Source organism: Salmo trutta, chromosome 33 (assembly GCF_901001165.1).
Source record: "Salmo trutta chromosome 33, fSalTru1.1, whole genome shotgun sequence".
Taxonomy (NCBI): Eukaryota; Metazoa; Chordata; class Actinopteri; order Salmoniformes; family Salmonidae; genus Salmo; species Salmo trutta.
In genome coordinates, this window is record NC_042989.1 from 20,706,926 (window position 1) to 20,724,707 (window position 17,782).

The 17,782-nt window shown below is 43.1% G+C and overlaps 1 protein-coding gene across 2 annotated transcripts in view; it reads left to right on the plus strand.

Annotated features, from left to right (window-relative positions):
• Positions 1–17,782, plus strand: part of LOC115172628 (latent-transforming growth factor beta-binding protein 2) — a 157,015-nt gene that overhangs the window by 62,508 nt on the left and 76,725 nt on the right. For both annotated transcript variants that reach the window (XM_029730257.1, XM_029730258.1), the window contains exons 4-5: positions 11,802–12,022; positions 12,894–13,070. In XM_029730257.1, the coding sequence (XP_029586117.1) occupies positions 11,802–12,022; positions 12,894–13,070 (398 nt within the window). The remainder of the gene's footprint in view (positions 1–11,801; positions 12,023–12,893; positions 13,071–17,782) is intronic.

Here is a 17,782-nt window from a genome sequence, read left to right on the forward strand (position 1 = left end):
GCTGGATTCTTTGACACTTTAACACCGCCTGGTATAGAGGTTCTGGATGGCAGGGAGCTCGGCCCCAATAGCTAGTCAGGATGCTCTCAAAAGCTGTAGAGCTTTTTGAGGATCTGAAGGCCCATGCCTAATCTTTCCCATGCCAAATCTCCTGCCTTGTTCACAACTGTGTAGGTGTCACGTGTGCTCCCTCTCCGGCCTCTCGGTCACCAGGCTGCTCGTTATGGCGCACACCTGTCACCATCGTTACGCGCACCTTCTCGTCATCACTCACCTGGACTCCATCACTTCCCTGATTACCTACCCTATATATGTCACTCCCTTTGGTTCCTTCCCCAGGCGTTATTGTTTATGTTCCGGTGTCATGTCTATGCGTTGTTTGTGTTTCTTGTTTTGTATTTAGTTGTGTTTATTTATTAAAACACTCACTCCCTGAACTTGCTTCCCAACTCTCAGCGCACTCGTTACAGTAGGTGTGTGTGGGCCATGTTAGTTCCTTAGAGATGTGGACACAGAGGAACTTGAAGCTCTCGACCCGCTACACTACAACCCAGCAACATGGATGGGGGCTTGCTCGCCATTTCTTGCAAAAACTACTTCAGTACTTTACACCACTGGAACTCGTACCTTTAAAACAACGTCCGATCTTCAACATTATATCCACTGTAAAAAAAAAATATAGGCTGGGCAGCACCTCCTACTAGAGAATTGATTTATCTACAGCTACCTTTTGAACTCCCATCCAGGGTTTTAACCAAGCCCAGCCCTTCTTCCTGCTTAGCTTTCGTATTTGTCACTGACTATTACCAATGTGCTATCGTGAGAATGATTGTCACCTAACCATACTTTATTAATCATGTATTGTCCATGATGCTATTTAGGACTATATAACATTTGTAAAGTCATCTATTGTTTAAATTCAACCCATGATTCATCTAAACATACACAAAACATATACTGTAGGCCCAGGGTTTCAAGCTCAGGTTTATTTCAAATGTAATACTATTTAGTGATATTGAACTGTGTTTGGTTGTCAACGCAAGCAAATATCAACATTTGAAGGAGATGCATCTTCTGCTTGGATAGTTCCATCTGTGCCACTGACTTAGTCTGGCTTTAATTCTTTAAGTTTGAATCGATTTAGCCCTATTCTTTAACTTAGATTTTTGGTTGAGATGGAGACGTGAATCCAACATAGCCTATCAATTATTAATTTGTAGACAAACTGGAATTAAAGCCAGACTAAGTCAGTGGCACAGATGGAACTATCCAAGCAGAAAATACATCTTCAAATGTTGATATTTGGTTTCGTTGACAACCAAAAACTATTCAATATCACTTTTGAAACACAGTAAATGAACTATTAACTTGTCAAAATTATATGTTGGATTCACGTCTCCAACTCAACCAAAAATACAAGTTAAAGAATCAGATTAAGCCAGTGGCTCAGATGGAACTATCCAAGCATGTGATAGGCCTACATCCAATGTTCCCTCTAAGCTGTGCGCAGCTCCCTGGAACTGCTGCGTAGAGGAAATATGAACCAGCGCAGAGGAGCAAGAGATTGAACTTCACTCAACTTTCTGGTTTTCCCCTTTAGTTAACACTATCAACGTTTCCCTTTACTGTGTGAATTGTGATCGAATCAACGCAATACTAGCCACTTTCAATGCAATTTTTTTGTAGGCAGAGCACATTGGAGTAGGATTCTATTGCTTTGAAAGGGATGACTCAGGCCCATACGCTACACAGATTGGTGCAGCATAACCAATCAGAGCTGCAGTTTCCCTATATGCAAATAGACCATTTCCATATATGGATCTGTACCATTCACTTTGAACTGGACTGTGTTTACACCATGAGTGGTCGCGAGTAGATGCGCTTGTTTTCAGATCAAAGCAAGAGCTGCATGTAGCCATGTGTGTACATTTGTTCATATTCTTTGCTAGTAATTGAGTTAAGTTTGAAGTTTCAATCCCAGTTATAGCTAATTTCTAGTCAACAATGGAGGAGTGGTTGCTTCCTACAAGAGCACAAAACGTGTGCATTTCTAGACATATTTGAAAATCAAGTCAGGTAAAGAGCTTGTCTTAAAGTAGCAGTGTTGTATTTTGAGAGTGTCTGGAATAAGCTAAGTAGCCAATAGGCAGAGGTTAGCATAATTTGTCTGCTTCTCTGTAATAATGGTTTGGGAATTATAATACATTTTATTTTGTGAAGTGGTTTCTTGCATCAAAAAACTACATTTTCACTAAACTCCTTGTCTGAAAGACAAGTGGATAAACAGGTTAATGTTAATCCTTACATGTTTTTTTCCAAAGTATCATGGAATGTAAGCCTACGTTGAACATTACACATTGGCTGCTACTGTAGGCTGAATGATAGAACAGCTATTTCCATGTTAAAATGTTATGGGATGCATTTTCGCCAATGTTTTTTTATGGTAGGCCACTTTGATAGGCCTACATTATGATCAAATAGCCACAGTAGCCTACTTGGCCACTGTTATAGCTGTAACTTAAATGCGTGCCAGAAGTGCCGGAAAAAAGGATAGGGAACATTGCCTACATCTCCTTTAAATGTTGATATTTAGTTGCGTTGTTAACCAAACACAATTCAATATTACTTTTGTAATACAGTAAATAGGTTAAAATTAAGGCTATCTTACAAACTAATATAAAACAAACCTTAAAATGTGTAACACATCCATGGCGACATTTTGAGGTTACTGTAACTATAAATGTCTTCTAATGTAATCATGTAAAGTGTGCATGTTCAAGATAACATGCATAGGTCGTTGCAGGTCTGTGGAGATTTTCACAATTGCTGTAATCACATGCACCATGTACTTTTAATGTAATCTCAACTGCCATCCAGGTCATTTGATTCTGCTAATAGATGAAGCACAGCGATAACACATGAATACGGCATTGTATTTCCATTTGAACGTCCCTGTGCTTTGAAATGGTTGAAAGTGCATTGATAGACATTTGGGTGACAAGTAAACAAAAAACTGACATTGTTTTTCCATTGGATTTTGGTTGTGCTTTTAGATGGTTGAAAGCATAGTGATAAAGCATTGGAAATTCAATTATCTTTTGGCTCTTTTTGAGTGAGTTGTAATTGATCAATGTCTCAACCAAATACTACCCATATCCACGTTGAAATGACATAGTGTGTCCGGTGGGAAGCTTACAGTAAAGAATTACACAGTTCACTGTTCAAGCTCATTCTCACAATATACCCATAAATCATCTCTACTTTGATTGCCAAAAAAAGTTGTTTACAGTACAATGACTGTGTAGTACAACGTTATCACTGTTGAAGCCACAATCTGTAAATTCAATAACAATTAGCCCATTTGCCAGGTTACTGTTGTTCCTCCAAATTAGTCTGATGATCTACATATTCAATCTTCAGCAGTGAAGTGAAGTTCTCTCGCTTATATTTTCTCATAATGAGAAAACATGTACAAACTTGGATTTCCACTTGATATTTGATGACCATAAATTACTTTCCTATTTGCCAACTAGCCTTCAAATTGTTGCTAATTGCGAGTGGCTGTTCTGCAATAACAGCATTTTGGACGAGGATCACGTTTCGAAAGAGGTAAATGAAGCAATTAAAGCTGGAATCCTTAATGGTGAAACAGCTACATCCGTTTGCAATATTACAACAACAAAGAAGTTACTCAAAACAACAGACACAGTTTTTTTCCCTCGGACATCATTGCACATACAATTAAAGAGCACGTTATGTACTGCATTGTTTTTCCCCCCATGCTGTGTGACACTCCTCAACTCAGCAACAAAAACAATAACAGTGTTTTTGGGGCGGCCAGTGGAGCTGTCTCCCCCTACTGCGGATTCCATCATCAAGCATTTTGTGTAAATAAAGAGAAAAAAAATCACTGGGTTTTATTGCCATGATAGTGAGCTATTCTTCTGGTGATTAGGTGTGGCATTATAGATTGGCCCTGGGGACATTCCACATTTCTTTCTGGGGGCATGTTCAGTGCGAAGCTAAATATAAGGGCTGAACAAAGGGGGCAATGTGGCTGAGTGTTGGGCCACCGTGCTGTGGCGGTTGTGTTGGGCTGAGTGTTGGGCCACCGTGCTGTGGCGGTTGTGTTGGGCTGAGTGTTGGGCCACCGTGCTGTGGCGGTTGTGTTGGGCTGAGTGTTGGGCCACCGTGCTGTGGCGGTTGTGTTGGGCTGAGTGTTGGGCCACCGTGCTGTGGTGGTTGTGTTGGGCTGAGTGTTGGGCCACCGTGCTGTGGCGGTTGTGTTGGGCTGAGTGTTGGGCCACCGTGCTGTGGCGGTTGTGTTGGGCTGAGTGTTGGGCCACCGTGCTGTGGCGGTTGTGTTGGGCTGAGTGTTGGGCCACCGTGCTGTGGCGGTTGTGTTGGGCTGAGTGTTGGGCCACCGTGCTGTGGCGGTTGTGTTGGGCTGAGTGTTGGGCCACCGTGCACTGAGCTGTGTGCTGTGGCGGTCAGACCCAGACAAGGCCATGGCAGACACTTCTGTCTGCCGTCAGACAAGCTTGATTAGACAGTCGATACAAAGCCAAATTGCTTTTTCCAACATCCATATCGCTCTACACTGAGTGTACAAAACATTAGGAACACCTTCCTAACAGCCTCAATTCGGCGGGGCATGGACTCTACAAGGTGTTGAAAGCGTTCCACAGGGATGCTGGTCGTGTTGACTCCAGTACTTCCCTCGGTTATGTCAAGTTGGCTGGATGTCCTTTGGGTGGTGGACCATTCTTGATACACACAGGAAACTTTTGAGCATGAAAACCAAGCAGCGTTGCAGCTCTTGAAACATTCAAACCAGTGTGCCTGGCACCTACTACCATACCCCGTTCAAAGGCATTTTATTATTTTTTCTTGCCCATTCACCCTCTGAATGACACACATACACAATCCATATCTCAATTGTCTCAAGGCTTAAAAATCCTTCTTTAACCTGTCTCCTCCCCTTCATCTACACTGATTGAAGTTGATTTAACAAGTGCCATCAATAAGGGATCATAGCTTTCACCTGGATTCACCTGGTCAGTCTATGACATGGATAGAGCAGGTGTTCCTAATGTTTTGTACACTCAGTGTGTTTTCTGCATTAATCTGCCTATCACTAGCCAAAGCCATGCCATTAGATGTGGGTTCTGAGTACAGTATTGTCAAACAAATCTAGTTGAAAAGGGAGCATTGCCAGGGTAAGACATTTGTGTCAAACAGAGTCTCTCAAAGTTCTGAGAGAGCTGTATAAAACCTGTTTGTATGAAAGCCCTGTGCATCTTTCCAGGCCACCAGGCTCCAAGTCCAACAAAACAAGATTCTGTTATTGAAACGCATTAGTCTCTAACTGACTGATTTATGATATATTTAGTGTGGATTAGCAGTGATCAGACAGCATTCTGGAAGATGCTACAGTATGTCCTGTATTGTCCTGAACTATGGATCCTCTTTGCATGTTTACCAGGTTGACAATGTGCAGTAGGCCCGTGATGATTAAGGGGTTAGTGATGGTAGTGTATCTGGGACCATCAGATGAATGTAGGCGCTGCCTGGGGCCTAGCTTAGAGTGCTGCTGTTTCTGACGTGCACCACTAGCATAAGTGATCTGTTTTGAGAGCCCCCCTAGTTTCTGGCTGTTCCTGGTAGCACAACAAAGCCGCCTCGCAGAATATCACAACGAAAGCATCGGTTTCTATACCCCCCACTTCAAAGAATGCCTGCCATTTTACTTGGCAGGGTTATTGTCATTGAAAGCTATTAACAACTCGATTTATGGGAATCTTCTTCAGTTCCTGACTCTGTCCTCTGTTTTGATTGGGCCGTACTATTAGCACAGGGCGATATCGCCCCCTAATTGGCCCCTGATCCCTCTCATATTATTGTCAAATGGCACGGTAGGAGCAGCCAATCACATTGCCTGCCACTTTTTGCAAGACGTGTTATGCCTATGTCGTAATGCTGAAATGGATTTGAAGATCATAACAACCCCTTGCCATAATAGTTATAGGCCTACAGTGTAATGCTTAGGAAGGGCTACGATATGTGTTTTTCTACCAAGCAGGACTAGACTGTTACAGTGATTAGTGATTTCCCAAACGTGATAACTCCTAATTTACTCCCACATATGTAGAATGAAGAACGAAAGCAGTCACTGCCAAGCCGAGCTTCTCGCTTATCAGTTGTAATCATCCCAGGGCTTTCTTCAGGTGTTTGAACACAGATTGTCTTGTGTGTTTAAGGTCCTCTGAGATCCGCCAGAGTTTTGATTTCTTTACAATGATAATGCTGTAAAGTAGCAGCAGGCCTTGCTGGTACTGGGTTTAGACAGTAAAGACCCGGGCCTTGTCTCCATCCGGATCTCACCTCTACCTGCAGTGTACTCTAACTCTGAGGGGTGAAAGCATAGGATAAAATAGGGGTAAAGCCAGAATTAGAGGATATTGTCATTTGTGAAACGCCTTCCATGCAAACTCAAAACCCAACAATGCAATAATCAATAACAATGTAATACTAGAAAAAAACACAAGAAATAAGAATAAATATGAAGAACACAATAAGTAAGTAAGTAAGCATACTATATACAGGGTCAGTTCATATACCATATTTACAATGTGAATGGATACTGGAGTGATGGAGGTAGATATGTATAGGGGTAAGGTGACTAGGCAACAGGATATAAGATAAACAGAGTAGCAGCAGCTTGTATGTGAGTGGGTGTGCGTGTGTGTAGAGTCAGCATAAATGTATGTGCATGTAGAGTCAGCATAAATGTATGTGCATATTACTTGTGAATGAGCAGATGATGGAATGAGTGTGTGTGTGAGTGTGTAGGGCCCAGTGAGTGTGCATAGAGACAGTGCAACACTAAAAGGTCAATAAGGATACAAGGTTAATTTGTTTTGACAGCAACGTATGTTTCTAACAACTTTATATCATCCATCACACGCATGCACACACACGTCCCCTTAGTATGGCTTTTGTAATTTCATTTGCCGAGTGGTAAATGTAATTATTATTTGGTCTCACATGAATTCCATCATGAAGTACTCAAAAGCCTAAGGTCTAATGAGGTGGGGGACAGTTCAGTTGTTAATTAGTTGTTAGTTGTTCAGCTGTGTTTTAGCTATGTAGTCCTATTCACAGCTCTCACAGCATTTACACAGAAAGCCCAATTCGGATCTTTTCTTCACTAAATGCTCTTTTGAACAATCAGATCAGCTCTGAAAAAGATCTGATGTGATTGGTCAAAAGAATAATTATTGGAAAAAAAGATCAGAATTGGCATGCCTGTCTATACGCAGCCTAAAGGCGTCCGCATGCTTACCAGTCGAAACAGTTCGGAAGAGTTTGTACGTATATTATGACGACATTTTGTGACGTTTTTGTTTGATTTTGGACACAACATTTCGGAGCCGAAGCCTACGCTCCTTCGTCGGTGATTGGTCAACAGTAGGGATTCTTCAATAAAGTATTTGTTGTCATTCAACGAGAGATGACTCGCTTTCATACACATTTTTACATTGGGAAATACTGCACCAAACATCTTAGTTAAATGTAAAACAAACACGTACAAATTTATGACAGATTTCTTGAGTTATCTTAGATTAATTCAGACTATTTTGAGGAAGTGTATACTGGTTACGGCGTCTCAAAATGGACAAACTTTTTCGGCTGCTTTTTTTCTTGTTTTTCAAGCGAATGTCTTTTAACCTGTCTGGGAACCTGGGACGTTTGCGTCCCACCCTAGTCAACAGCCAGTGGAATCACGTCGCGCGAAATACAAATACCTCATAAATGCTATAACTTCAATTTCTCAAACATATGACTATTTTACACCATTTTATAGATACACCTCTCCTGTATCGAACCACGTTGTCCGATTTCAAAAAGGCTTTACAGCAAAAGCAAAACATTAGATTATGTTAGGAGAGTACCCAGCCAGAAATAATCACACTGACATTTTCAAAGCAACTAGCATGCATCACAAATACCCAAAACACAGCTAAATGCAGCACTAACCTTTGACAATCTTCATCAGGTGACACTCCTAGGACATCATGTTACATAATACATGCATTTTTTGTTCAATAAAGTTCATATTTATATATAAAAACAGCATTTTACATCGGCGCGTGACGTTCAGAAAATATTTTCCCTCAAATGCTTCCGGTGGATCAGCGCTACAATTTACAAAATTACTATCTGAAAACATTGTTAAAATGTAATATTGTCATTCAAATAATTATAGATTAACATCTCGTGAATGCAACCGCATTGCCAGATTTAAAAATAACTTTACTGGGAAATCACACTTTGCAATAAACGAGGTGCTATGCTCAGAAAAATAGGCTAGGCGATACAGGTTAGCGCCATCTTGGAACCATCTAAAATCAAATATACTATTGTAAATATTCCCTTACCTTTGATTATCTTCATCAGAAGGCACTTCCAGGAATCCCAGGTCCACAACAAACGTAGTTTTGTTCAAAAAAGTTAATAATTTATGTCCCAATAGCTCCTTCTTGTTAGCGCGTTCTGAAGGCTACTCATAATGTACGAGGCGCACGGGACTTGTCGTCACGAATGTGCCAAAAAAAATTATTTACGTTCGTTCAAACATGTCAAACGTTGTATAACATAAATCTTTAGGGCCTTTTTCAATCAGAGCTTCAATAATATTCAAGGCGGACGATTGCATTGTCTTACTAAACGTTTCAGAATGAGAGGGTACCCATGGGCACCCGCGTCATAGTAGTAATGGCCCTCCCCCTATGACCAACTTTCCAGGCCTCTCGTTCGGTCAGTTTTTACCGGAGAAGACTCAAACCACTTTGTAAAGACTGTTGACATCTAGTGGAAGCCTTAGGAAGTGCTAAATGAATCCTAACTCACGGTGTGTTTCATAGGCAAAGTGTTGAAGGTGATTCCACAAATCAGATTTCCACTTTCTGCATGGAATCTTCTCAGGTTTTTGCCTGCCATATGAGTTCTGTTATACTCAGACACCATTCAAACAGTTTTAGAAACTTTAGAGTGTTTTCTATCCAAATCTACTAATTATATGCATATTCTAGTTACTGGGCAGGAGTAGTAACCAGATTAAATCGGGTACGTTTTTAATCCGGCCGTGCAAATACTGCCCCCTAGCCCCAACAGGTTTAAGACCACTTGTTCGGCTAGTCGACTTCAGCTAGGTGCTAGCCAAACTGAAGCATTCTGACGCCTTAAGAGATACCAGCCTGGTTCATTACGACCAGCCTGGTCCGTGGAGTTCAGGAACACATCTGTGTGTGAGTGGCGACATGAGACTCAAGCCTGTATTTCTATATTGGAGTATGGAAGGAAAAAGCAAATTCAATACATATGTTTCAACTAATTCAATCATTCCTCATTGCTGTCTTTGTTCTTCATCATGATGATAATGTGGCCCTTCCTGTCATGGCAGATACTGATTTAATTAAAATGGCATGGTATATCATTTTCTACTGAGTGTGGACCCATTGCACTTTTCTGTTTGTGTGAATTCGCTGGTTTTACACACCAGCCAAGCTTCTTGGAGAGCGCGATGGTTCCCTTTTGATATAATTTTATACTGAATATTTTTTTTACGGCTCCCATTGACCTCATGCTGTGAGGAAATAGTTTGCGATTGGGAGCAAAAACATCTGGCTTGGCCCAGGAAGTGAAGTGAGGCAGGATGCGCGCAGACCAGGTGTCACACACTCAGGAACAGAAAAAAACCCATCATGACCTGGGCTGGGCTGGCAACCGCACCGCCATGCACCTCTCCCCTGCTCCACCACCCGGCTGATTGATGACTGATACAAGCACATCAGGTTTCCCCAATGTCATTTCCTACGGACAGGGTCTCTAGTAGGGGAGTCAGGAAGGACTGGGTCAACAGCTGCCAGCTAGGTGCATGTTGTCTTTCTGAAGGATGGTTTATATGAGGACTGTTATCAAATGCTGTTTGTCTCCATTTCTCCTTTTCACAAAGGGTCATGTTACGCTGGCAGCAGGAATGTGGTTTGGAGTCTCTGAATAGCAACATGCTGAGTCTTGAGCTGCTCAGTACAGCTGAGGCGGTGGGTTTGTAGTTTTTTAAGATAGAGGACCCAGCAGTCAATTTAGTTCGATGGTATGGAGCAGCAACATCCTAAAAGGACCGACTCTCACCTGACATAAACCATTCACATTGGAAACAGGTACATTGTTAATGAACAGTTATTATACACTTTTACAGCAATAATAGGGCTATTGCACGCTTTACATTGCAATGGCCGTTAACTTGTTAATGAAAACAAAAGCATGATAAGCATAAACATTTGCGTTTCTGATATGCAATGAAAACACCCCCGAAACGGGAGAAACCAATTACCAGGAGGTGTGTAAATACAATGCTAAACATTTCTAAATAAATTATAAAGGTAACCAGACTGCCATGTGTTCAGTCAATAAAAAGCACAATGTTTGATGGGACTAGTGATAGCATAGGCCTAGCTAATTTAACAAGCAATGTTTGTACCAAACAAACAATTGTTTGGTGAGAAATCGAGGGAAATTCCCGACGTCACGTGACGCATATTCAGTGTGTGTGTGTTTGTGTTGGTGTGTGCCTGACTGTGTCTGAAAACCACATATGTAATGAATGTTATTGTTATTCTAAATCAGTGGTTTCATTTAATCCTTAAATAACTTGAAGCGTTGCAGGTGTACAACTGTGAGGAGCTGGTTCTCTGACTAAGGGCTTGGGTCTGTCTTGTGTTGTAGTCTGCAGACCAGTGTGGTCGGTGGGAGACCAGACCAGTGGGATGCAGATGTTTTAGGGGGTGAAGTAATTCCCGTCTGTGGCGTAATGCTGCCCACAGAGCCCAGGTAGAGGAGGTTTGACAGGGCAAGGACGTGCCTGGTCCACGGCTCTCGCATGAGCTCAGCTTCTCACCCACACACTGCTGCTGTTTGTAATTACACCAAATCAAATGCTCACAGCACAGGCAGCCAGAAGTGTGACCGCTTTGTTCTTCCACCAGATTTGTAATACTTCCTCCAACACTGTTTAACACTCGGGCTGATGCCCACCAGGCACTCATGCACGCACACACACACATACACACATGCAGGTGGATCCAAAGGGAAATCATGAGTGTTATTCACCCAATTCCTGGATGCTTTATTTTCTCTTAATCAGTGGTGACTGGTCGTATATTACAAAATGCCCTTTATACTAAACATAATCTTCTATTAATTAGCTATGCACATGCTGCTCTGACCAACAACAGATGTGAGTCAGTGGATTACTATAGGACCTAAGTACGGTATAATATTCTTGATTCAATTAAAGCAAAATATGTAAAAACATATGAAATCAATTAAGTAATGCTATGACCTAAGACAGTCATAATGCTATGACCTAAGACAGACATAACGCTATGACCTAAGACAGATATAATGCTATGACCTAAGACAGACATAATGCTATGACCTAAGACAGATATAATGCTATGACCTAAGACAGATATAATGCTATGACCTAAGACAGATATAATGCTATGACCTAAGACAGACATAACGCTATGACCAAAGACAGACATAATGCTATGACCTAAGACAGACATAATGCTATGTTTTGTGTTTCAAACTCTCATAAATACAATATGACGTTATGTTTAACATGTTGACCATGTGTAAGTGGCGGTGTTCTGTATGTTGTTTGTGTATGTTTAGTGACTGCTGTTGAGAGAGAGTTTTAAAGGATCTGGTGTCATCTGTTTTGTTACCAGGACCCAGGTGAGGCGAGGACAAGCCGACTCTTCGTCTCCCCAGCAGACTGGGACGTCTCGCACAGTCAAACGATACCCATCATCCACTGGCCCCATCACCTCCAACGCCCTGCCCAATGGCAACGGACATGACAATGGGAAGGGGAATGGTCGTAACGGCCACAGACCCACCACCAATGTCCACACCAACAGACAAGTCAACGATGCAGTGGCACCGGCAGGTAATGACCAGAAGAACCAAAAAAAGTTTCACCCAAGTTGATACCACTGTTCTTTATTTCTTTATTACCTTGGTTTCTAACAAAGTTAAATATACCCTACGGTATGTAGGACACACACACATACACACACACACACACACATACACACACAGTGTCTTCACTGAATGGAACATTAGATTGGGGGGGGGGGGTGGTGTTGACTCCATCCCAGGCTGCTCTCCCTCCCTCCCTCCCTCCCTGTGGTTTTCATCACATGAGCGACAGACGTTGGATATCTGCTCTCTGCTCTGGAGTGTCTGCAGTGTTCAATCACAGGACAGCCATGCTCCCTCCCTTAGGACCCAGAGAGGGAGGTGGGAAGAAGGGGGGGACACTTCGGCTCCATGACAGGCTGCACCCTGACAGAACCCTCCTCCCCACCAACAGAAAATTCCAGAAACTCCAACCCTCTCAGAACAAAACAATGCCCTCTGTAAAGCTGTCTGCTGTCTAAGTTTCTCTTGTTTTTCCCTCCTACTAGGTGTTCAACGATGTTGAACAGCTTCCCACCATTACACAAGGTTTACTCATACATCTAGAACACCTTTTCCCAATAATAAAGGCTTGGAGGACAGGCATCCTCCTCTCAGCTGTACCGTTCCATTGCCAAGGCACTGGCACAAACACACTCACGCATAAACAAACACACACACGCCCAAACACACACACTCATATTAACCTCCCCTTCTGTTGGGCTGGCCAGGCAGCAGGGCCAGAAATTGTGTCTGTCTGTCTGTCTGTCTGTCTGTCTGTGGCTCGTTAAGAATGCAGCTCTTCTCCAGCGCAGTGCTGCTCCTGCTCACCAAGGTCTCTGTGTGTCGCTGTGCTCCAGGGGCCAACCTTACCTCCAACCTGGACCGCATCAAAATCGTTTTCACCCCCATGGTGTGTCGGAGGGTGTGCAGTGGCGGCCGCTGCTACAACAACTGTGAGAAGGGTGACACCACCACCGTCTACAGTGAGAACCAGCAACAGCACCAGCCACCCAAGACCCAGGGGTTTAGACTCTGTGAGTTCCCCCTCTTCTTCGCTCTCTCTCTTCCTACACTGTCTGAATAGGGTCCAGGGATGAGAGGGAGAAAGAGGGGCTCCTGATAGGTAAACCCATTCCCGCTGCGGAACTGTCAACACTGAATAGCAGGCAGTCAGGGAGCGAGAGGGAACAAAGTGGGGGAGACTATGCATGGTCGGGAACAGTGTGAAAGATAGAGAGATGGGCAGAGGGGAGAGAGCGAGGGAGAGGGGAGAGCAGATTAAGAGCAGGTCTCCCTGCCCATTGTGTTGCAGGGCTCAGTGGAGGGGGTTAAGCTGACCACACACGTGGAAGCGGCGCTCTCACGCTCCCAACACTTTTTGTGGTTTACATCTCGCTCTCAGCGCCACTGTTAACCATTTAACGTGCTCACTGGGAGAGATGGAGGGAAGGAAATAGAGAGAAAGAGCGAGAGAGAGAGAAAGAGAGGGAGTAACAGCGTGAACAGGATTTTATAGGGATTACATTAAAGCTGCCATTTATCCACAGGCTTTGCTAAAAACTCACACAGGAGAGTAGTCTCCCTCCCTGTCTCTCCATGGTGGGGGAGAACAATACCCAATGCTGGGGTTCCGGCCCTGTTTCCATAGTGTTCCCCTTCGCCCTTACCACACAACTAAGGCTCACAGTAATCACTCAAACTGATTAGAAGTGAAGAGCGCCCATATCAAATACACACACACCGCCACCGCCCCACACTTAACACAATAAGCTCCTCATGGGAGGAACTGGCTGAGTTCTGAATAGATAAACAGATTGTTTTGCAGATTTATGCTCCCATTAATAGGTTTTGGGAAAATGTTAAGTTACTCCAAACACTTCAATGGCTTGGCAGAGCCGTTTCACAATGCATTCCTGGCACTTCTGGGTGATCCTGAGAAGTAGTTTGTTTTTATGTTTGATTTTATTTTAAAGAAATCTCTGACCATTAAAACATCTGTAAAAAGACTCTGTTAAAGGAAATTTCTTGACATCCAAGCCGGCATTTTGTTGTTGCTGAAGTGCGTGTTCCTCAAGGAATGTCAAGTGGACAGCGAACAGTTATGTCATGTTGTTGTTATGTTCCCAATGTGGGGCAGTAAAAACTAGGTGGATAACATCATTACACTGTTGGGCTCCCTGGATTCACAACATTGAACAGTTATTCTAAACCCTGACATTACTGGGACAACAGACTTAGAGAAGCCATTTAACAATGCATTTCAAAGACGTCAGTGGTGGTGTGTGGCACGGGCATGAATTGAATCTTCCTATCTGTCTGGTAGGTAGAGGTTGGGTAAGAGAAAAAGTCAGGTTGTTGTCTAGGAATAACTCCTGCCCCATGCTGAGGTTAACTAGGGCTAGGCTGAAGTTGAAGCTGGGACTGAGACTGTGTCTGCGGCGAGACTGAGACTGTGTCTGCGGCAAGACTGAGGCTGAGACTGTGTCTGCGGCAAGACTGAGGCTGAGACTGTGTCTGCGGCAAGACTGAGGCTGAGACTGTGTCTGCGGCGAGACTGAGGCTGAGACTGTGTCTGCGGCAAGACTGAGGCTGAGACTGTGTCTGCGGCGAGGCTGAGATGTGTCTGCGGCAAGACTGAGGCTGAGACTGTGTCTGCGGCGAGACTGAGACTGTGTCTGTGGCGAGACTGAGGCTGAGACCTATTTAACGTAGATACATGACGTGACGCCACATAGAATTTTGCGCTATATGTGCAACACAGCATTCCTTAACTAGCCCACAATGTCTGCTGTGTGGATGGAGCAGTCAAGAAGTCGAGCAGTCATTTGAAAGCGTAACACAATTTCAGCGAGACGACTCAAAGGCGAAATATCAAGATAATGGAATTCATTGCCCTTGACAATCAACCGTTCTGTCGTGGGTGATGTTGGCTTTCGCCGACTGGTCGAGCACCGGTACACACTACCAAGTGAGCTATTTTTCAGATGTTGCCCTACTGGAGTAACACAGTAATAGCGTCACTGCTGTTAGCTTCACGACATACATACTATGGAATGCCGTTTGGGTCTTTGCAAGTCAAAAAAGATACAGTAGCACTGTCAAAAGCTGTACAAAAAAGCATGCAAACACCGGCCACAAACGATGTGTTTACAATACCGTGTTGGTAATAAAGCATAATTTGTTTGACCGCAGCTTCTGGGGTAGCTAGCTTTGGTACCTAGCTAGCACCAACACAACCAGCCTGAAAACAATTACCAGTAGAAACTGCAGGTAATTTCATTGTTCTTAGCAATGGTTTAGGAATCCTTGTGAGTAAGTATTAGCTAGGTTGCCACTTGTTGTTTGCCTATTGAAATTGAACTTCAGTTCACCTAAATAAATAGCTAGCCAGCTACTTAACCCTGTTACCCAAAGCTAACGTTATAAGCAGCCAGCTAGCTTCATCTGGCTAGTGAGGCTCGACCGGACCGGGCTATGTGTTGTGAAGCTAGCCACAATAAGTATTAGGCACAATAGTGGAATTTGCGGTTTGCCTTTAAAATAAAAGTATGTCACTGACAGTGATCAAATGAATACAAATAGTAGAATTATGCTATACTTTTATTTTGATGGCTAACCGCAAAGTCCACTATTGTGCCTAATTCTTATTGTGGCTACCTTCACATAGATGGGTCCGACCACAATTAATCAAATAAGAACTGTCTTAAAAATTAGGGTTATTTTAGATGATGACACCTAGCTAATAGTTAGCTAGCTAATAGCTACTGAAACAGATGTCGTTTTGCTATGTTTTTTGGGGAAGAACATTGTTTGCATCCATGAGCTAGCTAGCTTTTTTTATGGCCATCACTGTAGGTGCCTGAGACAACTTTACCAGCATCATAGCATACGTATCGATGAATCGTTGTGACATGAAATACGAGTGATAGTGTAATCAATGTGTAATAACTACGTAAAAAAATCATGAACGTGTTAAATTATGTGAGCTGCAGTCATATTCAGGTCCTGATTTGTCAACAAGCTTATTTGACACGTCAAATAGTGTTATTTGACATGTCAAATAGCGTTAAATAGCATATTTTTGGACACGCAAAGACACAATCGGCGTTCCATAGAAATCCTGGTTGAGAATGAAATGACTGAACTAATGAACAACGGAACAGCACAGCAAGTAAGTGAAATAAATAGGTTTTGATTGTTTTACTGGTAATGGGGACATACGTAAATGCCAACAAAATAACTTTTTGGTCAGTGTGGGGTGTGTAACCTTTAATTTACTAGGCAAGTCAATTAAGAACAGTTTCTTATTTACAATGATGGCCTTCCCCGGCCAAACCCGAACGATGCTTGGCCAATTGTGGGCCGCCCTATGGGACTCCCAAACACGGCTGAATGTAATACAGCCTGGATTCAAACCAGGGACTGTAGTGACTCCTCTTGCACTGAGATGCAGTGCCTTAGACCGCTGCGTTCGTGTGTGTGTTAACTATTTAACTGTACTAGAATACTTAGAAGGCCGCAAAAAAATGTAAATATCGGTATTGTTATTTTTGGCAAGGAAAATATTGAATATTGCTATTGGCCAAAAATGTCATATCGGTGCATCACTAGTCAGGATAAGTCAGCATAAACAAAATCTATGTCAATTTTGGTACTTTTGGATCAAAAAGGCATCAACCTTGTTTATTTTGTTCACTTAGAATATTGCCTTTTATTTGGGCAAGGCTGTTATCGATTTTTCATTTTCCAGGCTTTGAAGTATGAGTGAGTTGAGGTTAAGGGTTGAGCTCCTTTGTATATCCTGGTATGGAGCAGGTATGTAGGACACTGGGACCTTTGCCAAGAGATGAAAAGGCTATCAACTCAACCTGTCAAGCACCAGCTGCTTCTCCTTGTAGAGGACGATTGCAGGGTGTAAAGCAAAGTAAATCAAATCAAAGTATTCAAAGAAAGACAGTGTTATGTAGGGATTCAGTAGTCTTATTATGAGGCCACAAGGCAACACCCAAATGCAGACACAGGAGTCAGATGGTTGAGCTCCGATATTTATTATAACAAAAATGGTAGGCAAAAGGCAGATCGTGGGACAGGCGAGAGTTCATAAACCAGGTCAGAGTCCAGGCGATAGGCAGGCTCGAGGTCAGGACAGGCAGGGGTTCAGTGATCAGGTCTGAGTCCAAACAGTACAAGGGGCTAGGCAGGCTCGAGGTCAGAACAGGCAGGGTGGTCAGGCAGGCGGAATCTGCGTCAGGACAGGCAAGGTCAAAACCAGGAGGGCTAGGAAGAGACAGGGACAAATATGAGCTCGGAAAACCGCTGGTTGACTTGGCAAAACAAGACGAACTGGCACATAGAGACAGGAAACACAGGGATAAATACACCGGGGACTAATGGGGAAAACAGGTGACACCTGGAGGTGGGTGGAGACAATCACAAAGACAGGTGAAACAGATCAGGGCATGACACGTATCTGCTCAAGAACCAATTGCCTCGCTCCTTTGAAATAGGTGAGAGTTTCATTTTCAACAGAGGAAGTATCAAATACCGGAGTGTGTACATTCCTTATTTTCTTGAAACCTGGGTGTTTAAATGAGGCACAAACACACATCATGGGCCAGCTGAGAAAGGCTTGGCTTAATAGGGAGGGGTGATATTATTAGTGTGTGTTGCCCTCAGGGTGGAGTTGGAACTTCGTAAACCCATGTCAAATGAGGTGTCTGCTTGTGAATGTGGTTATGTGAACATT